The sequence below is a fragment of the Hyaena hyaena genome, unplaced genomic scaffold, assembly GCF_003009895.1.
Source record: "Hyaena hyaena isolate Hyena2069 unplaced genomic scaffold, ASM300989v1 scaffold_180, whole genome shotgun sequence".
In the NCBI taxonomy this organism is placed as follows: domain Eukaryota; kingdom Metazoa; phylum Chordata; class Mammalia; order Carnivora; family Hyaenidae; genus Hyaena; species Hyaena hyaena.
In genome coordinates, this window is record NW_024080811.1 from 1,217,889 (window position 1) to 1,240,401 (window position 22,513).

The 22,513-nt window shown below is 35.9% G+C and overlaps 1 protein-coding gene across 3 annotated transcripts in view; it reads right to left on the reverse strand.

Moving 5' to 3' along the window:
* Window positions 1–359: 359 nt before the first annotated feature.
* MIX23 (mitochondrial matrix import factor 23) overlaps window positions 360–22,513 on the reverse strand; it is a 61,648-nt gene continuing 39,494 nt past the window's right edge. For all 3 annotated transcript variants that reach the window (XM_039240606.1, XM_039240607.1, XM_039240605.1), the window contains exons 2-5: window positions 13,960–14,085; window positions 8,160–8,306; window positions 3,305–3,364; window positions 360–654 (exon numbers count right to left, since the gene is read on the reverse strand). In XM_039240606.1, the coding sequence (XP_039096537.1) occupies window positions 604–654; window positions 3,305–3,364; window positions 8,160–8,306; window positions 13,960–14,085 (384 nt within the window). In that variant the 3' untranslated portion in view covers window positions 360–603. The remainder of the gene's footprint in view (window positions 655–3,304; window positions 3,365–8,159; window positions 8,307–13,959; window positions 14,086–22,513) is intronic.

The window sequence follows — 22,513 nt, forward strand, 5'->3', positions numbered from 1 at the left end:
CTTTCTAAGATTTATTTTACCATTTTCCTTTTCATTGCCCCTGGAAATATTGCCCAGGAAAATTCCACCCAAAATTAGTTTTTGCATATGAAAACAAGATAAGTTAAAGCACCAAAAGAAAGTTTCTTTGAACGGTATCCAGCTTATAATATTGCCCTCTTACTTAATGGAAGCAATAAACCCCACAAACATAAATAAAAAGATAAAATCATCAGTGACCAAAAAAGGTCCACGTTCTTGCCAATAAATTTATAAAAATCAAAAAGGTATAATACAATAAAATCAGATACTGAAACTGTATTTTCTCTTATAAGAACTTATGATCTCAACTTGGAAAACAATCAAATAAATATGTACACTGAGTCAGAAAATTATTTTAATAGTTACAAAACATTTTTTTTACAGAATCAGTATAAAATAACAGTTGATTTTTCCATAATTATCAGAATTATTTGTACTTAAGGTCTTGGCTAAGTGGGGCTGAAATCAACACAAGGTCTTGGACTGTTGGCTCAGAAATCATCCTAGGAAGCCCACCTTGTTGATATCTGTCATGCTTAGCTCTTATGAGATGTCCTGGTTCTTTTATAAAAAAGTATCTTTTTATTCATTCTTTGGAGGCTTGAAGTGAATTCGGCAACGTTCATTAAACACCTAAAATATTTAAACACAGACAAAGGTCACTGAGTCATCTTGTATAAATCAAACCTGGAACTAAATTAAATTTAGCATGGTTCAGGAGGACAAAACCACTTTTATCCCAGGTCAACAGATTTAGAGAACTAAATCTGTTTAGTTTCCTCAGCAGTTCAAACTGACTTACAAGTGCTAAGAATACAGAAGGTTTTGATGTCCATTTATGAGACAATTTTAACTTTTTAATAAAATTCATATTATTCAAGGAAAAAAATCACCACAAGCTTGCTTATTTATTTAGTAACAGTAACCAACAAACATTTTCATTCCATATTCTGGACAGTTAAACAAAAATATCTAAAAATAAATTTGAGATAAAGCTTTTTTTCTTCTTTTTACAATGCAGATTTTACTTAGCTATCTGTTGTGATTTCCTAAAAGAATAGCAGATCCCTCTCACAAGTAGGTATATTTAAAGGGAGAGCAATCATTTGTTAAACTATGTAAATTTATAAAATGTTTTGTTCTATTTAACTTGTTTTCTAAAAACCTAAATAAATAACCTATCATAAATGTTAAAAGAACATTCTATAATCAGTGTCTGTCAATATGGGAGTGTGTTAAATAAAAATTTTGGTACAGCCATTCAATGGAATATAATGCAAACATAAAAAAGAATAGGGAAGCTCTGTATGTTCTGATTTGAAAAGACCTCCAAGATACATTAAGGGGGAAAAAAAGTGTGGACAGTAATACTTCCATACATGCAACTAACAGGAAAATGTGTGTATACTCACAAAAAATTAGAAAATGTGCAAATATCTAATAGTATATGCCATCCTTTTAGAAGGAGAGGAAAGGAAATGGCTGAAAGGGAGGAATGAGAGGTAGAATTTTTTACCATATATCCTTTAATATTTAAAAAATATTTAATCATGTCTAAAAATTTTAAGTGTCCAAATAAAAAATTACAAAAATCTATAAGAATTTCCTCTTAGAATTTACCTTTATTCTTCATTGACATAAGGAACAAATCATTTTTAAGGTTAAAACAAACACACACACACACACACACACACACACAAACAGCCTATAATGGCCACTGTGGACTACCATAAAAATAAAAGAAAAATCTACAGAGGGAGCTTTTATGGTACTGGTTTATTCAATCTCTTAAGCTGGATGGAAGACACATGAGTGTTCATTCTATCAATATTCCTTAAATTCAACATGTTATATCCTCTTTGGTATGTGTTAACTCACAATTAAAAGAAAAAGTACAGAAATTAAATATACTCTTTCTGGCCCTTTCGTCTTACAGTTCATCTCTTGTTGGTTTCCAGTCCTGACATTTCCCTCAAGTTCCCAATGCTCAAACCAGGGGAGGCTTCAGATTAGTGGCCTTGGCACAATGGTTGGGACATGTATGACTTGGCCAAACTTCTCCAAATCTTGTTCCTAAATGCCTTCCTAACTTTTGCTGGCCTACTGCTTGATAGCTACATTTTTTTTTTTTTAAATCACATAGAGAACTTGGGTTTTTATAGACTGGGTGGAGTGTATTTTCTTTAAAACAAGTATCAAATCTAAAAATGCTTCACTCCTCCCACTACATTTGACATATACCAACTTCTCCACTGGGTTTTTCAAATCAGATATTCATTGTACCCTCCCTATCCCATCCCAAGAGTAAATATTATCTCTCTGTAGAACATAAATGAACAAATATCGCCAAAATTTTTCAAGCAGTAAACACCTTCTCACGTTGGTAGAAAGAGCAGGAATAGGAAATCCTGGCCGAGAGGACAGAATAAAGAAAAGTGATATAGCAAAGACAATCAATTTGTACTCTGCAATTTATTCTTAGCTCTACAAGTTGGTACATTCTAGTTTGGGTTCAGTTAACCTCTCTCTGTGTTTAACCTCATTCCATTGCTTAATTTCAAAGGATAAAACAGAATTTTCAGCTCATTCTTTCAGATTTCATAGATTTTTTCCCTTTGGAAATCTTTGAAGTTTTAGAGAAGGGTATACAGATATACCATTTCATACAACTGAAGTCAGCATTTTGTGATTTTTGACTACAGGTAAAGTCCTCGAATCCTGGTCCTCCAATAATTCCTATTCAGAACTAGGCAGGTAGCAATAAGGAACATGTGAACCTAGCAGCCATAAAAAGCTCTATTATCAGGTATCAGTAAAGTTATGTACAAATAAGTTTTGTGATCAGGTATGTCAGAAAGCAAGCCATTGTAAAAAATTGCTAATGAAGCATAGTTAATGATATGAAAATTTATGCAAACCAATGGGGTTTTAAAAGGCTAATTTTAACAAATAAGGCCATTGAAGGTTCTGAGTTAACTACTAATAACCTTAAATAACAAATATGCCCATAATTAGTATTAGGAAACATACAAAATGTCTCCAATTCTGTTACCATGGCATGTCATGAAATCTACCATACGACTCTAAAGTTGATTTTTATAAGGTGACTGTATTTGGATGCCAATTGCATCCTTCTCAAAGTTAAAACTTTCAGTTGCTTATAAATGAAGGATGTCTATTCTTCTTGAGAGCTTCAAGGGACTCCTTACTCCCCTCCCTTGGTTTCCCTTTGCTAGTTCAGTTTCCCTCCTAGTTCCCTCCAAGAAACAGCATTATTTTATACCTTCCAGCTCCTGTCATTTACAACTTCTTCAACATTTAATTCTGACTGCATCCATTTCAACTGCAAAAAAGAAAAAAAAAGGTTGGAGTTATGAAAATTCAAATTAAAGAACTAAAACCAAATTCTATTTATAGTTTCCTAATAAAATGAGCTATTGCTCCTCCATTTGTTAATGATATCACCTGGGCTAGATCTTGGACATAGCCCATTCTTCCAATATCTAATCGGCTGTTAAATCTTGTAAAGCTGTAGTTCTCAAGCATATTATAATCACCTTGAGAGCTTTATTTATTTTTAAGTTTATTTATTTTGAGAGAGAGAGAGAAAGAAAAAGTTTGAGCAGGGAAGGGACAGAGAGAGAATCCCAAGGAGGCTCCATGTTGTCAGCACAGAGCCTGACATGGAGCTCAAACTCACAATCGTGAGATCATGACCTGAGAGGAAATCAAGAGTTGGACACTTAACCGACTGAGCCACCCAGGCACCCCTCACCTTGAGAGCTAAAAAAAAAAAAAAAAAAAAATCAAACGTCCAGGTAGCTCACAACGGGAATACAAATGGTCAATAAACATTTTTTTAAATATACAATCTTGGTCATATATAAAAAAAAATGCAAATCAAGCCATAATATGACAAAAATTTTTTTAAATGAGTATGTCTGATAAAACCTACTACTACTGAGAGTATGGGAAAAGATATACGCATTGTTAGTAAGAGTATATATTGTTGCAACCTCTATGGAGGGCAATTTGGTAAGATTTATAAAAATGTAAATTCACATGTCCTTGAATTCAATAATTCTAGTTCTAGTTACTGATCCTACAATACAGATTTGCAAAGACAACACAGAATAAAAATGAGGTGGCAACCTTATTTGGATAAAGAAAAAAGAATCAAGAAGAAAAAAGAGAAAGAAGGGGAATACATAAGGCCCATATGATCTAAAAAGGCAGGTGTTTTCCACACCTTGAGCATACAGCCAGAGCTCAGGCTAACGCTACAGTCTTTCTAATTTTCCTGACAACTGCCAACCTAATTATTCCATCAGAAAAGTAGCCAATTCCATTGCCAGGCCCAGATGGGGGGGCCCATCATACTCCTTGTCACTTCTGGTGGAAGAAACTTAAAAGGAAAGAAACTAGCTAGCTCCAGGAAGAAGGCTTGGAAATATCCAGGAAAATTAGGACAAAAAGCATGAACTACAGGTTGAAGCAGCCAAGAGGTTAAAACCAGGATGCCTTCCTAGGGCCAAAGTTAAGACTCAAGCCAGGAGATTTGGGAACAAAATACCAGAGAGCCAGACAAGATCTAGGCAACCACGAGTCAGGAACCCAGGCCAATGAACCTGACCAGTTAGCAGCAGAGTTCAGGCAGGATGTTTAAGCAGTGTGCATGTAACACTAATAAGACAAGAACTTAATACTGATCCATTGCTAGACTCAGAACTGGTGTTAGAGTATAGGCAGGTACATAGGACTGAAACTAGAATAAGAGGTAGGACTGCATTTCTGACAACCAGTCTTGTGCTGTAAAGTAGTAAAAAGACTGACCATCTGCTGACATCAAAGCAACCTCAGATTTTAATCAGCTACATGGACCAGAAATCATTAAAGCTTCACTGCTCTGTCAAAGCCTGGACTGACTGCCAAAGAAGTAACAAACTCAATCAAAAAACAGGGTCATGACATGCCACTAGAACAAATGGGTTTAGACTTCTCCTACATAGGTATATAGGTATAAAGAAAAAAGAATCAAGAAGAAAAACAGAGAAAGAGGGGAATACATAAGGCCCAAATGATCTAGAAAGGCATGAGTTTTCCACACCTTGAGCATACAGCCAGAGGTCTGACGAAGACTAAGGAGCAATAATCACATGTTGCAGGGAGGCAGATTTTCATAGTATACAAGAAAATCTTTCAGTAATTAGTTTCCAAAAAGAGAATGCACTGCTACAGAGGATTTGCATGCTCCTCCTCCCCTACCCCTTAATAGTGATTAAACAAAAAGTATAAACCAGTGGTTAGGAGCTATTGTAAGGAGGATTAATGTAAAAAATAAGGGGTCCCAGAAACTCAAAAAAGGAAAGGAAAACAACCACTAAGTGCATTAGGTAATATGCTAACTCTTACACACATTATATAATTTAATCCTCATCTCTAAAAACAAAAACATAAGAAGTCTCAACTCCACAAACCAAAAATCAGATTATTTCAGAGTAATTAACTTACAAGTTTACAAAGCCACCAAGTGGTAGATGGGATTCATTCATTAGGGCCATCCGCCTTTATAATCCATGTTTTTTCTATTCTTGAATGCTGCAGATATTACAACCAACTTTTAATACAATTTCAGCACCACCAACAAAATGCTACCTCAGAGATGGTTGTTTTTGAGGCTTTAGGTTTTAAGCAGGTAAACTTCCTTTCAAAGGAAGTTGGAATAGGTGACAGTGGGTGATAGTAGTTACACAGTTCCAACAAGGAATGTGCTTTTTCTGAGTTAAGGACTCTGGGAAAGAACTGGGAACTTTTACACTGGCATCTCTGAATATAAATAAAGTATGTTCTCTACAGCAATCGCAGAATCTGACTATCAGTCACGATTTGATGTAAAAGCACTGAATCCAGAGTCAGAAGTCATGGGTTAAAGTCTCAGCTCTACCACTTACTAGCTGGGGTCGTCAGGAACTCTTAGTCCCAGCTTCCTCATCAAAAAAATGAAGAGGTAGAGCTGGAACATCTCTAAGAGTTCTCTTTCTGATTCCATAATCTTCATGAAAATGAAGAAAGCTTGAAAATTAAAAAAAATTCAAGCTTCCTTATTTGGTTAGGTACTATTCATGGTTAACCTCTAGTCCTACACAGTATCTGACTAGAAAGCTACCTTTTATAACTTGATGACTGGTTTCTGAAACTACTGCTTACAGTGGTCATCCTGGTGATTCTCTCTGTGCTCTAGAGGCTGAAGGGCAGAGATGAGGGTGGGCCAATTATGTGACACATCACTCCCAACGACTCCGTGGTTTCTGAACTTTGCTCTCCATTCGAGTCACTGTAGTGTTTGTTTGATGTAATTTGCAAATAATGAGTTTCAGTTTGATATAATAGCCCTGCCCTGCAATTTCCTTTGTCAAAACCTTCAAGAGTCTGTTAAAATACAAAATCCAAAAATAACTAGATTTTAACTAGCTTTATAGAAATTATCTATAAAAGCCTTCATAATCAATGACTAAGATGACGATTTCAGCATTAAGTTCACTGTCTGAGGACCCCACCACTGCCTGCTGAATGAGCAGGTATGGAATACAGGACTGTAGCAATTGTCATGAATAGAGAGCCACAAAGACAGTGGAAGAATCCAGCAAGACAGTGCATCAGTGGGATGACTGAGCAAGTGCACACACTCAGCTATGGGCAGCTACAAAAATAAAGGCTTGAGAGAGATGCTAAGGCTCCTTTTTCAAAGTTTGGCTACATCTACTAAATGAAGGGCAGACCTCATGACTGTTCAGTAATGAAAAACACAATTCTGTCCCATACCGGGTTTTCAGTCATCCAATATGCAAGTATCAGCAAGTTACCTATTGCACTACTTTGAAATATAGACATGCTTCTGATAATTGCTCAGTGGTCATGTAGGAAAAAGCCCTTCTTAGGAAATCATCAAGTATGTAAGGAGCAAAGGAACAATGTACCCAACATTGTTGCCAAATGGTTCAGGGAAAAAAATGCCTATGTGAGGTAGGAAGGGGAAGAAAACAAGGAAAGGAGCGAAGGAGGAGGGAGAAGGAGGGGAGGGTGGAGAGAATGTATTGCAAAGCAGGTGGGGCAAAACGCAAACAATAGGTGAATGTAGGTAAAGGGTATAAGTAAGTTCCCTGAACTATTCTTGCAATTTTTCTGTAAGTTTAAAATTATATCAAAATTTTTAAAAAATCACTCTTTAAACAGCCCCCCTGCAAAGAAAGACAGCAATGCATTTCACTTCATAAAATATGGTACACATTTCAACTGTTTTATTGACATGTCACCATTAACGGCTATAAAGGAACGGTTCTGTTCCATTTCTTATACTCTGAGGTCCACACCCTATCTACATTACAGCTGACTTTGGGGAAAAAAGGCTTCCTCTGACATATCACTCAGTAGATACTTGCTGTTTTCTTAAAAGTGAAAACTGTAGGGATGCAAGATAGATTGGAAACAAAAAAAGTGTCCAAAAAGAACCAAAGACCCATAGCAACTTCTTTTACATTCTCAAAATGTAAATATGTTAAAAAAGTTTATTTTTAAGTCAAGCCTTTAAACATAGATACAGATATGATTTCCCGTTGTGGTGTTGGTCTGTATCAATCCTACTATATTTAATAGTACAATATATAAAGAAATGGAAAGAAAATATGATTGTATGTTTCTTTAAGCTAAAGCTGCTACACTGCATATATTCATGAAATGCAAATTAACATACCAACTAATATCTAAATGTAATAAAATAAAGCCCACTAAAAATGATTGATCCTTTTTTCTTTTAAAGTAATGTCCATTTCTTTTTTTTTAAACATGTATTTATTTTTGAGAAAGAGAGACAGAGAGACAGAGACAGAGCATGAGCAGGGGAGGGGCAAAGAGAGGGAGACAGAGTCTGAAGCAGCTCCAGGATCTGAGCGGTCAGCACAGAGCCCACTTCCGATCTTGCCACCCTTTCTCTCTGCCCCTCTTCCCCTACTTATGCTTTCTTTCTCTCAAAAAAAATAAATAAGGTATTAAAAAAATTGCCTTTATTTGGATAGCTAAATTTATTTTGATAGCTATTTTGAAAATCTTTTGCTTAGAAATTTAAAGCTTATTCAACTTACCTTTGTCTGTTCTTTTCTAAGTTGCTTTAATAACGTTAAATCATCCAAATTCTTTTCTCTCTCTTCTCGGAGGCGTTTTACTACAGCTGAGGTCTGAGCTATACAATTTTTTATGACTCTGTCCCTGCTGGCATGAGCTTCCATCAACTAAAAGAACAAAGGAACAAGAGAGAAAAATCATACCAATCTTTTACAATTTAGTGTTTTTTCTTAAATTCTTATATTTAGGCTACAGAAATATAATGTTTCTAAAACAATTTTTAAAAACTGAATCTATGGAAGAGAACACTATGCTGAACCAGCTAAATCACCTAAAAACAGATCTAAGGAAGCACCTCTCATGGTGGAAAGTATGAGGTCGGGTTGTCTTCCTCCTTCAATATGCTTCTGGGATTTCCCACTCCTCTTTCTGCAATTCCCACACAGGGCTTTTCATTTCAGTCCCTTCTCCCCACATTTCTGTCCCCAGTATTCCCTCCATTGTATTCTACCCTCCACCCACCCTCACACACTTTCGGGGCCACTACTGCTATTCTTCCTCTCTTTTTTGTCCTTTCATGGGGTTTTTTCAACCTTGTGTTGTCACTAAGTGCAAGAAATTATGTAGTGATGTGAAGAAGCAATCCACGACGATAAAGAAAAACAAAGAATGTTACTTTTACCTATGCAAGACAGAGCCTTTTGCAGGGTTTTAAGGTATTAATATGGGAAAATTGTGTATGAAGTACAGATTATTGGCTCCATCAACTATGTGTGCCAGCTAAAGGGACACCTGGCAGGGCAATTCTTTACTCACTTTCATCTTTATGTAACAAATCCAATATAACAATTTGCATTTATTTTCTTCTTTCATTCACGAAGTATGATGGTCATTATTCAAACACGTTCCCATGATCATACTCAAATTCGGATGATGCCCCATAAACATGGGGGAGAATAAAAGCAAAGTGCTAAAATAATATATAATCGCCATTATAATTAGTGGAGCATATAAAAGTGGTTCAGTTCCAACTAAAATTTAGGTGTTAACTTCCTCCATGTAATAATGTTGTATCATTCCTTCTTCCCTCTGAAGAGAATATCTTAATGCTATGCTAATAACAGTTATACTAGGGCTAACCTGTTATACACATTTTTATATAAAATACAAGACTAAACCATCCTATAAGCATTCTTCCTGTGTTATTTGAAATATATCTCTTAATGATCATGTCAGGACCCTGCAGTTAAGAACTACTGATCTAATATGCACCAGGAAAAAAACCTATGCATTTCTAGAATGCAATAATACTAAAAGTGCATGGATTATAAATCCTACCTGTGTGAAGAGAAGTAAATCAAACTAAGAGACATTAGCCCCAACTATAGTAAGTTACTAACATGCTAATTTTTTTTCATTGTAATGTTTAGGATTCACAAGGACAACCCAAGGCTTATATTCATTGCCTAATACACTGCTCTGTTACTTGTTTCCTCCTTCAGGTAGAATTCCAGAAAATGAAAGGAGCCATTGAGGGCAGGGAAATTCCCCAAATGGAAGAAAAGAGCCATCCTTACTTAGAGTTAAGAAGCTCTTCCTGTGTGACACTGGCTAAATAATTAGCATCTCCAGGTTTCAGTTTCCTCTTTTACAAAATTATGAATTATGAGTAAATAATTGCTAATATCCTTTCTACCTCTAAAATTTAAGGGTAACATAACTCAATATACTGCTCATATGTCAGATGCTATTTAATCACTTTGATATTTTGTCTAAACCCCCAATAATTGGTGGAATAGCATTAGCACCAACTAGGAGTCTGTCAAAGTATTTTCATTTTTTCTCTCTGCATTTTAAAATCCCCAAATTCAAATTATGTACATGTTATTAAAATGTTCAATATTTTCCTCTCTCACCACACAGGTTCCTTCCACGGTTGGGCTCTCCTCCACTGTTCCTCTCTTTAACTTGGCCCCTTTCCTGCAGATATACTTCTTGCTGAAAACCACCCTCCTACCTTCGCCTGTGTACTTTTCCTTCAGATTAGTCCCATTGTGAACCCACTCTCCTATGGACAGAAAGACTGAGCAAATCATCTTTTATTCTGTGCTATCAATTATTTTAGTCTAGCTTTCATGATCATCCTTCAAGAAAATTCAGAATTAAGAGCCATATGCAAGAGGAATATACATGGACTTCTATACACATGTCAAAGAAATGAGGACGCTTGATAACTAGTAGCTCCCTTGGTTACAGGAGAAAATTCCTCAATGATAACCATATCATAACCATACTTCCTTTGATTTGGGGTAAGCAATTTTGAAATGAAGGCATTTAGGATGGGGCAAGAGAGTGACTCGAAGCTAGTCTAGCAGGGGTCTATCTAGGACTTCCCAGTTTTATGGTGCTTTACCAAAACTCTAAGAACTTCTTTTAGTCAAATTTTCACCTATCTTTTTTTTTTTTTAATTTTTTCAATGTTTATTTATTTTTTTGAGAAAGAGAGACAGAGCACGAGCAGAGGTGGGGCAGAGAGAGAGAGGCAGACACAGAATCTGAAGCAGGCTCCAGGCTCTGAGCTGTCAGCACAGAACCTGATATGGGGCTCGAACTCACAAACCACAAGATCCTGACCTGTGCCAAAGTCAGACACTTAACTGACTGAGCCACCCAGGTGCCCCTCACCTACTATCTTTTAACGATTATTTTAAAACAGTGCTTTTTGCCTTTAAGGGAAACAATGCCAACAGTTTTCCTGATTATAGTTTTTGGGTGTTTTTCTTTCCTGAACAAAGGTTGATTCTAAATTAACTCTACATTAAACTCTAATTTCTGGGGGCACCTGGGTGGCTCAGGCCATGATCTCACAGTTCGTGGGTTCAAGCCCCACGTCGGGCTCTGTGCTGACAGCTAGCTCAGAGCCTGGAGCCTGTTTCAGATTCTGTGTTTCCCTCTCTCTCTGACCCTCCCTGCTCACACTGTCTCTCTCTCTCTCTCTCTCAGAAATAAATAAAAAAACATTAAAAAAATTTTTAAATAATAAAAAAATAAAATAAGCTCTAATTTCTGAAATGTCATTTGTCAGAATCCTGACAATGACCCTTGGTTTAAGCATCATTAAGATAAAAATACCAGGGGCGCCTAGGTGGCTCAGTTGGTTAAGTGGCCCACTTTGGCTCAGGTCATGATCTCACAGTTCATGGGTTCGAGCCCTGCGTAGGGCTCTGTGCTGACAGCTCAAAGCCTAGAGCCTGTTTTGAGTTCTGTGTCTCCCTCTTTCCCTCTGCCCCTCCCTCACTCGTGCTCTGTCCCTCTGTCTCTCAAAATAAATAAATGTTAAAAAAATTTTTTTAATGTTTTTTATTTCTGAGAGAGAGTTTATCAAAATAAACTATTAGAAATTAAAAAAATAGGGGCGCCTGGGTGGCTCAGTCAGTTAAGCGTCTGACTTCGGCTCAGGTCATGATCTCACAGTTCGTGGGTTCGAGCCCCGCGTCGGGCTCTATGCTGATGGCTGGCTCAGAGCCTGGAGCCTATTTCCGGTTCTGTGTCTCCCTCTCTCTCTGACCCTCCCCTGTTCATGCTGTCTCTCTCTCTCAGAAATAAATAAAACATAAACAAAAAAAAATTAAAAAAAAATTTTTTTAAGAAATTAAAAAAGTAATAAACACAAAACAAAAATTAGTAACTTTTTGTGATGGCTCTTTGTGTTTTTTAAATCTTTCTCTAGAATTTCTGCAAAAAGATACAAGGAGAAGCATATCATTTAAACATATATTCCAAAGATTCATTATATTAAAAAGACTCCCTTAAAAATTACCCAAAATTAGTCATCGTGACACCAATAATAGTTTTGCATTTGTAAAACACTATTCTAAGTTCACAGACTTTTTAATGTTCAGCATTGATTTTTACGTTTATCTTGAGAATAAACAATGTACAGCTAGAAAAAATTCATAGATTCAAGGGACTATGCTCTAATAATGAAATATTTTTATTAAGAATAATAATTATTATTATTAAAAAATAATTTAAAAAAATTATTTTTATTAAGAATATTCTAAGATTTGGAATTTCTACAATTAGTAGTTCATAATAACTTTGCTGATCATCTGCTATGAAGAAGTATGATCATTAGAGAGAGTGCAAACATTCCTTCATCAGCTATAGAAGGAAGGGTCAGGGGCTAAAAGAAGTCAAAGTAACCTTAAGCAATTTGGACATTTCACAGAGCTCCACTCTTAACTGAGATAATATCTAAGGGAACTCAGTGGTACTTACTGGCATGGGCACTCTGCCACAGGCCAGATCCCTGGCACAAAACCACTTTCTCTGATGTTCATGTTGCTGAATCCCTTTAGGATACAGACAGAGAAAAACCCAAACACATACATGAGAATATCCAAGACAGAAAGATCTCAAATATCCAAAATGAAAGGTTCCAATCTGCAAGATTATCTTAGTTCAACAAAGGGATAAGAAATAATAACAACAATAATAAAAGATGCACTAAACATTTATATGTAAAACATTTAGTATAGTAAGCGCTTTATATTACCTCAGTTAATCCTCTAACAACCCCATGAACTAGATACTATTATGTTATTATTTTACAAATAAGGAAGCTGAGGCAAAAAGTTATGTAACATGTTCAAGGTTACAAGTTAGGAAGAAGTAAAGGTAGGATTTAATCTACATCTGGAATCCACGTTGTTAATCCCTATGCTATAAATCTTTAGGTTAAAAAAAGATTATAAATGGAAACAATTGAATAGATTCTAGAGATTATATGGGTAGTGAGGGGGGCATCACTAAACTGATCATAAATTTCTATGATCAGAGCTACCCAAAGAAACTAAGTGAACAACCTCAAAATAAATTAGGGCTTCGATTCATGGCTCCCTACTTCCAATACTGGATTCTATTCATTAAAGTCCACAACTCTGCAATTTTTCTCAAGCCACAAGAATCACCTGACCACTCAATAAAATAACACACTTTCATATAAAAGCAGAACAAAAACATCAGCAATTATTAATGCTTTGAATTTAATTGGTATGAATAAAACTGACTGTTTTTCATAATTGAGAAATAGAATTTTAGGTTTTAAGTAATATCTTCTTTATAAGAATCTAAATAGTAATCTAGTGGGAGATCAAAGAAAAGCAAATGCCATTTGAACATTAGCTTCCAAATTAATGAAAAGATATAAGTAAATTGTAAAAAAAATACTTAGCTACATTACTATTTCCTTTTGCTTTTGGAAATTATAAAGAGACATAAAAGGAATCTTTAAGAGGCTACGAAAAAATATATATATTTGAGAAACCAAAGCCTCAGGAAAGGATAATTTATCTGTGGCTTCTCTCCCAACTATCAAATGCTTCTATTCCCCTCCCTGATGATTGAGGGAAGAAAAAAGATATAGAAAGTATAAAAGTCTGTAATTCATTATATCAGGTGTCTGGCTTCTTAGGATTGATTCATTCAAAGCCCTTTCTCTTATTTCACTGTCTTACTTGACTCACTCTCTACTCTGTTCCTTGGTGCATAAGGTTTCTTAAGTTAAAGGCTGCCCATAAAGGGGCAAAAAATGCCCTCATTCCTGAGAACTATCTCTCCAGAAACCTATAAATAAGATCACACGTTTTCTTTAGTTTGTAGCAACCAAATCAAAACTTATACACACCCTCAGATGTAGGCAAGAAAACATGAAGATGTCATATTTTTGTCCAGTTTAATTATATGTCAATTGGTTTCTTATTTTGCCTGCAAAGAAAGGAATAAAGGAAGCACGGAAGACTAAAAAGATACACTTACAGACTCATAAAGTTGTTTACAGGTTTGGCTTGCATCAATTTTCCCTGCAAAGGAAGCTGTTGGAACCGTAGTGTTTAATTCATGTACTATTCTGTCATCAATCGTCCTCATCACCTTGAGTAATTCCTATATATATTTAAAATAAAAGAATAATAACCTGAAAGGAAAGTTAAGTGATAAAAAAGAAACATTTAAACAACAACAACAAAACTCCATAAATTTCTTGGATATTTTACAAAGCTGTAAGTTAGGAGTAGAGAAACCATGACAAATTTAGTGCATCCACAGGAAAATCTTTATTACAAGAATAATATTACAAGAAGAATAATAGGTAGATTATTTAATAGTAATTCTAAGAATGGGCATCAACCCTGTTTCCTTGGCTCAGATGTGACCATCTCAAGGGTCATGACTGTTTTATTCATTTTTAAACCACACCTGCTGACACATGCTTAGCAAACAGTGTGTGCTCTTTCCATCCAAGCATACAGCCAATAAAAGTTTCTACTAAACTGGATTACCTCAAATTGTCCCAAACAATCCAGCATAATTGCTTGCTCTATTCCCTCTATGTCTATCATTCTAAAATGTGGTCCTAGATGGAAAAATTCTATAAAGCTATATATAAAAAAAACTCAGTAGTGGTTCACGTGTACAAATTAACCTATGACCTTCTAGGTTTTTTTGGTATTTTTTAGCTTTTTCCTATGATTGTTTTATTTTTTTTTTGTTACAAAAATAATAAAACAAAGCATGCCGTTAGAGAAGGAATCAAATCTCTGCATGGCTATCTTATTCATAGAACAAACAGAAATTAGTTTTGCCTTTTCTAAGCAACCCTACTCACATTTCCCAAGGATCTCTTCCTCCTGAAAAGACTCTAACTCTCAAAAAACCAACCAAAAGAAAAATAATACTAAAAGGCAGGGGATTTAGAAAGACTCTGGTGATAATAGCCACATAGGATAGTCCCTTCTCTCTACATTTTGATTAGGGTACTTGTACTTCTTTTCACTTGTCACTAGAGAAAGGCTGGGCATCAGGTACACTCTGTCTCTAGAAAATACAAACTCTAGAAACTGTTTCTAGCACTATATTATACTCTTCTCTTTCTTTTTTAATTGTTTCTTAAATTATCTCCACCCCTCAGCCCAGCAAAACAAAACATGATGACTGAAAAATCATCAGGGAAATTGAAGTATACAATGCTAGAAATATATTAAAAACACCCAACAAGTTAACATTCAATATTGAAGTGTATTAAAAGGAACTTTGGTTGATTCTACACCTCCTTCAACATACCAACTTATTTCTTTCCTTTGCCAAACTGAAATCAGTGACTCAAACCAACTTCATTTCTTTCTTCATCCATTTTAAAATAAAAGCTTTTATGATTAAAGTTTTACAAATCATTTTAGAAAAACTGGAAAAAAATTAAAACAAAGTCATCCATAGTTGACTATTATTAATATTCTAAGATGTTTTTAGTTCTTTCTGTACATACCTATGAATATTTTTATAAACTGGAGGTCTTTTGAAACATTTTAAAGTCTGCTTTTATGACATTATACCATGAGCATTTTGCCCTTATTACTCAAAGTGGCCTGAAGACATTTTTAATAGTTGCATAAATATCCTGTGGAGGTGTCACAGTCTATAAGACTACTTCCCCAATAATGAACATTTATGTGTTTCCAATTATAATAACCATTTAAGCCATTCAGTCTAAGTCTGCAGTTTAGATTCTGTTCCTATCAGTCTATTAATCTTTAATCAGTATTTTAATGACTTTTTCTAGATCTCAATCTAGAAGTTAAATAGCTGTAGAAGGCTTATAATTTAGACTAATAAAACACAGGCAAATGCCTGGTCTAAAACCAACATGAACAGGGGCGCCTGGGTGCCTCAGTCAGTTAAGCATCCAACTTCAGCTCAGGTCATGATCTCACGGTTCATGGGTTCGAGCCCTGTGTCGGGCTCTGTGCTGAAAGCTAGCTCAGAGTCTGGAGCCTGCTTCAGATTCTGTGTCTCCCTCTCTCTCTGACCCTCCCCTGATCACGCTGTCTCTCTCTCTCTCTCTCTCAGAAATAAATAAAACAAAAAAAATAAATAAGAATAAATAAATAAAACCAATGTCACTATCTTATCCTCTCTTCCAGTATCTTTCTATTTTGATCAACAGTACTATTATTCTCTATAAACTGGATTAAGGGATAATGTCAACATATTCACTAAGCAACCACCACTTTGAGTGTTTTGAGTACAATGGAGGATATATATGTGAATGGCAGATTCCAAATGTCGGGAGCACCATTTAGTGTCAAAAACTACACAAATGGCAGAAGTAGTACACAGGGACCTTCCTTTCCAACTTTAGCACGCCTACAACTTGACTATTCGAAAGAAAGAAAGAAAGAAATCTCTTTTAAAAATCTCTCTTTTCTCCTATCTACATCAAAATGATCTCCTGAGCCAAGGTTTAAATTACACCTTTTAGGTAAAACTCTTTCCTTGGCCAAGAGTCCTCAACAATCTTTTGTCTTTAAACATATGCAGCATTTAGAACACAGTTCATTTATTAACTCACTCTTCATTCAAAAAATATTAGTAATGTCTACTGGGTGTCAGGCACCATTCTAAATACCAGGGCTACAGTGGTGAATAAAGGTCCTTGCTCTCAAAGAGCAAAATTCTCATAGGGAGAGACAGATAATAAGCAAGTGCCTCAATAAACAAGACAATTACAGTATCGAATAATATTGTGAAAAAGAAAACAAGCTGAAGTAATTGGATGAAGAATGACAGTGGGGCTGAGGGGCTAATACTTTAGATAAGGAGATCCAGAAAGGCCTCTCTGAAGATACAGCATTTGAGCTAAGAACTGAATGACATGAATGAGCCAACTAAAAGGACATGTGGGGGAATAAGTCAAAATTGGTAAGGCAAGAACAAACTTTGGGGTATATGAAGAATAAAAAGCAGGCAAGTGGGCTAGGAGTGAATAAGGGAAAAAGTGATATTACGTGAGGTCAGAGTAGACCAGAAAATGAAGGACAACAGGGACCATGGAAACAATTAAGGATTCTGTTCTAAAGGCAACAGGGTTTTAGGCAAAGGAATGCTATAACATGATTAATTTTTTAAAAGATAACTTCGCCTGTAGATGAAGAATGGATTATAGAGAAGAGAATGGAAACAGGGTGACTATTTAGCAGACTACTATGGTCGTCTAGGCAAGAGATAGACTGGTTGATTGAGAGGTAGCAACAGAATTAGGAAGAAGCTGGATTCAGGATATATTTTGAAAGTAGATAGGCTAAATTGATGAATTGGTGGTGGGGAATGAGAAAACAAGATGACTGTTAGGTTTGAGGCATGAACAACTGAATGGATGGTAGTGTCATTAACTGATGTCAGGGAGACTGAGGGAGGAAAAGATTTGAAAGGAATGAGATCAAAGTTCCATTATGACTCAAAGGATATTTGATGATATTTAGGGTTATTGTTAATTGTATGATACTGATATTGTGTTTAAAGTTATAATCTATTAGAGATAGAGACTGAAATATTTACAGAAAAAACTATGGAATCTGGGGTGTGCTGCAAAATAATCTGGATAGGTTAGGGTGAGTGGTAAAATATAAATAAAACAAGAGTGGCTATGAATTGATTACTGAAGTTAAGGTTTGGGTACATAGGGATCCATGGTACTATCTCTCCTTTTGAATAGGACTGAATTTTTGCACACAAAAAGTTTTTGTTTCTTTTCCTTCTTTCTATTTCTTCTTTCTTTCTTTCTTTCTTTCTTTCTTTCTTTCTTTCTTTCTTTCTTTCTTTCTTTCCTTTTTTAAGGTTCTGCTCTGGACATGGTAAGTTTGAGACGCTTATTAAATATCTGCATAGACAAATTGGATAGAAAGTTGAAAATACCAGTCTGACACTAAACAAGGCTAGAGTTATATTAACAAGTTGATGTTATTAAAAGTCATGAGACGAGAAGAGATCACTGAGGAACACTGTTGGGAATGAAGGGGGTCAAGAAAGAACTCTAGCATTTAAAGTGCAAGAGAAAAACTGTGATATCACAGAAGTCAGAGAAAAGGTTTCAGGAGGGGAATGGTCACCTATGTTGAATGTTCCTAGGAAGTCAAGAAAAATGTGAACATAAATTAACTTTCGGATTTAGTAAGATGGAAATCATGGATGATCTTAACAAGAGTCATCTGAACAGAATGTTTAATAGACTGAAAAGTTAATGTGGCTTCTGAACAGAGAGTAAGAGAAAATACAGTATAAACTGAGGCCTACCACTATAGGTCACATTACAGGACTTTAGTCTTTTTCCTGAGAGAATGGAGAACCAATGAAGTGGTTAAGTATGGTGGGGTTACATGATCAAATCTGTATTCTGAAATGACTGCTTAGGTTAAAGTATTAAATTGTGGAAAATGAATCAGATAGGGACAGGAGTAAATGCAAAAGGATCAGTTAGGACACAGCAAACCAGGTAAAAGATTACATAGCTTGACGTTCCCTGGAATTTTTATTTACTATGAACTTTAACCAGTTTTGAGTTTGTTCACTAGCTATATAGTCAAATTCCTCTCCATTAAAAGTTAAGTTTTATATAGCAATGGGAATTGATCTGCATTAACTAGGTAATGAATCAGTCAATTTCACAGTCTTACCAATGGAACCTACAACTGTGGATTTTCAAATACATCGATCTTCTGTGTGCTAGAGAATCATCAACATATGATCTGAAATTTGAGTTTTAATAGGGTAGACATAGGGTAGAAAATAACCTATATGAGGTTATTTTAATTAAAATTAAATAACTTAAAATTCAGTACCTTAGTTGCACTGGCCACATTTCAAGTGCTCAAGGGCCACATGTTACTAGTGGATGGCACAAATTTCCACCATCACAAAAAGTTCTACTAGGCAGTATTGAATTAGAGAAAATATAATGACAATTTCTAAACTGATAATAAGAACTCTAAGCTATTCTTAAATGTCACCAAAAAAAGATACTAAAAAAACTAAAAGGGGGGGGGATAAGATTCAGAAAGGAATTTCTTTCAAAAATGCAAAGGGAGAAGGAAAAGAACTACAAACCAATTCATTAGGCACACACTGATTTACAGTGCAAACAGCACCAGAGTTCTTAAGGCAACTCCAAAGGGGTCTAGAGAAAAGTTTGGTTGGCCCTCATTTGACTGAGAGCAAATGAAAGTCAACATAGACACCTAAGCACTCCCAGTAAATCATGTGTATTATTCATAAGGAATTACAGACTAATCTCTGATGCCTGGCTCCAATGGCATCCTCCCTACTCCCTCCCTTTCTCACAAATTCACTAAGAAAATATACAGAAGACACCCCTGAGGAGACATCATAAACAATAAATCACAACACAAGTCCACAGAGATAATACAGAAATACACATAGTTCAGTGGCTCTCTCAAGACTACATCTTTGTATAGGACCCGGAACCCTAACCAACTTCTAAATGTCAAAGCATCAGCAAAAGATAACACTCCAAATCTTGTAATGTCTCCAGCTTCTCTAATCTTTCATCCCATCCTCCTCAAAACAAGAAGAGATTCTGATATATCATGAATCTCTAATTTTAGGCTGGCCCTTTAAAATTATTCAGACACTTATCTTAAAATTGCATTTTATGTCTTATCTGTAATTATGGGGTGAAAATCTCATTCTCTCAGAGGCCAATTTTGGTATTGAAGGAGTGCCCATATTTAGTAGGGAGGGGTAGAGAAAACTTTCTATTGCCCCTATAATTATACTATACTCTATTGCTAAGGTTAATCTTCAGGTAAATTCCTTTAATTCTTTTGGGCAGGGTATACGGGGTGTGGTAAAAGGTCAATTATGTGACAGTAAAATAAAAATGTACTCCAAAGAATACCTGGAATTCATTAAACTTTCCCTCCTCACCCTCTGCCTAAAGGTACCAAGTAGATTCCATTCACACGGTGCTCTTTTCAGATTTTGTTCCTCAAACCATATTTTTATAGCAATGTTCACACTGTGCTCCCCCCACCCCCTAGAAACAGAGACTTGTCCTCTTGACACCCAGGACCTCCAGGCCCAGAGAACAGCTGGACACGTTACAAAAGGAACCATCACTGATGCTAGAAAACAGTCTATTTTGTCTGTACCTAATTACCAAAATCAATGGTGTATAAATGAATAAACATTCCCTCCAGAAATACAAAAACTTAAACATTCTGGGAAACAATACTTAGTTGATTTTCTTCAGCTGATATATGAACTGGGTGAGAGACAGGGTCAGGAAGAAGGGATTTTAGGGTGGCAACCAGTGGAAAAATATCAGAAATGATAAAGAGCTTGAAGCATTCAGGGAAAAGGAGGCCTCTGTGGCAGGACAGAGGGTTCAGATGTATGTTGGAGGTGGCAGTGGTTGGGGAGAGAGAAACATGAACAAGAGACGGTAAGAGATATAACTAGAGAGAAGACTTTGGGACTGGGTTTTAAAAGGTCTTGTATGTCATATTAAGTAGTTTAGACCTGGTCACAGAAGCCTGAAATTAGATGCATGGCTTTAGATTCTAAAACTTAGAGAAGACAACAGTATAAAGCCATGGAGATTAGATTGAAGGAAGATATACTGGAGAATGGAATGACTGAGATAAGGAGGGATATTGCAAAGCTAACTGCAAACATGATGGGGATGAACAAAGACTGTGGCAGTACTAATGAATGTTCCTAAAGCATCCCTTTAATCATTTCACCCTCTGTTCAAAAATGACTCCCTAATCTCACACTTGGCATTCAAGGCCTTCCATAATCCGGTTCCTATCTTTTCTATAATCTCAATGTGTCCCTGTGTAAATCCTGAATTCCAGCAATACTGATTGGCTATTTCCCTCAAATAAATAAAATTTCTGCCTATATACCATTCCTTCTACTTAGAATTCCCCTGGTCCTGCCTAAGGCCCAACTGAACTACCATCTCTTTATTTATTTCTCTCTGACCTTTATAGCATTTTATTTATATTCTAACTATCTTCTACATGTTTTATATACCTGCTTGCATTATGTTCCTTGTTTTATATTCTGTCCACGGAGTCTCCCCAAGTGTCTGGTACCTAACAGGTAATACAGTGAATTGTGTCTCCCACCACACCAAATTCATGTTGAAGTCCCAACTCGCAGTGTGACTGTATTTGGAGATAAAGTCTATAGGGAGGTAATTAAGGTTAAATGAGGTCATAAGAGTGGGGCCCTAATCCTATAGAATTTATATCCTTATACAAGAAGGAGATACCAGAGATCTCTCTCTCTCTCTTTCTTTCTCTCTCTCTCTCTCTCTCTTTTTGTGCACAAAGAGGTCATGTGAGAACACAGCAAAGAGGCTGCAACATGCAAGCCAGGAAGACATGATGAACCAGAAAACAACCCTGACAGGACTTTGATCTTGGACTTTGAGCCTCTAGAACTGTGAAAAAATGAATTTCTGTTGTTTAAGCCACCCAGTCTGTAGAATTCATTATGGAAGCCCTAGCAGACCAATAAACTATCCAATAAGTTCTTGCTAAATGAGTATTCAAGTGGAATTCTAGACACTCAATTTTAAACATTTTTTCTGGACTTTATTTCATCTTGGAATATTTTCCAGGAGTGCTAAGTCCAACTTTTATAATGGAAAAATAAGAACTGCAAAAACTTAAAAATATTTTCAACATTCAAACTTAAAAACATGCACCTACATTGAAAAAAATCAGGATAGCAGTTATAAGAGGGGAGGAGGAGGGATATATGGACAGGACTGACTGGGAAGGGCATGAGAAACCTTTGGAGGTGACAATGTTATTCTCTTATGTTGATGGAGGTTTGTACTACAAGTATATGTAAATATCAAAAGAATGTCAGTGCATTTCACTGCATGTAAGTTTTACAGAATGAAAGTGAGCAAATACTGAACTCTAGTTAATGACAGGAATAATGACACGTTTAGGAGTGAAGAATATAGATGTTTACAACTTACTCGGAAATTCATCAAAAAAATAAAGAGGTGAAATGACGGGTAGATTGAGATGGGTATATGATAGAGTAAATATTGCAAATCACTGATTATAGAATCTAGATGTTCACTGTAAAATTCTTTCAACTTTTCTGTAATGTTTGGACATTTTCTTTTTTTTTTTTTTAATTTTTTTTTTAATGTTTTATTTATTTCTAGGAGAGAGAGACAGCGTGAGCAGGGGAGGGTCAGAGAGAGAGGGAGTCACAGACTGAAACAGGCTCCAGGCTCCGAGCTGGCAGTCAGCACAGGGCCCGACGCGGGGCTCGAACCCACGAACCGCGAGATCATGACCTAAGCGAAAGTCGGACGCTTAACCGACTAAGCCACCCAGGCGCCCCTGTTTGGACATTTTCATAATAAAATTTTAAAGAAAAAGTACTTATATCATTATAATAAAAATACACGATTTCCTGTTTCTCTTCCAGTACTTAGTGTAGTGCTGTTAATATTTAGGATACTTACATGCAAAATGTAATGGTTTCA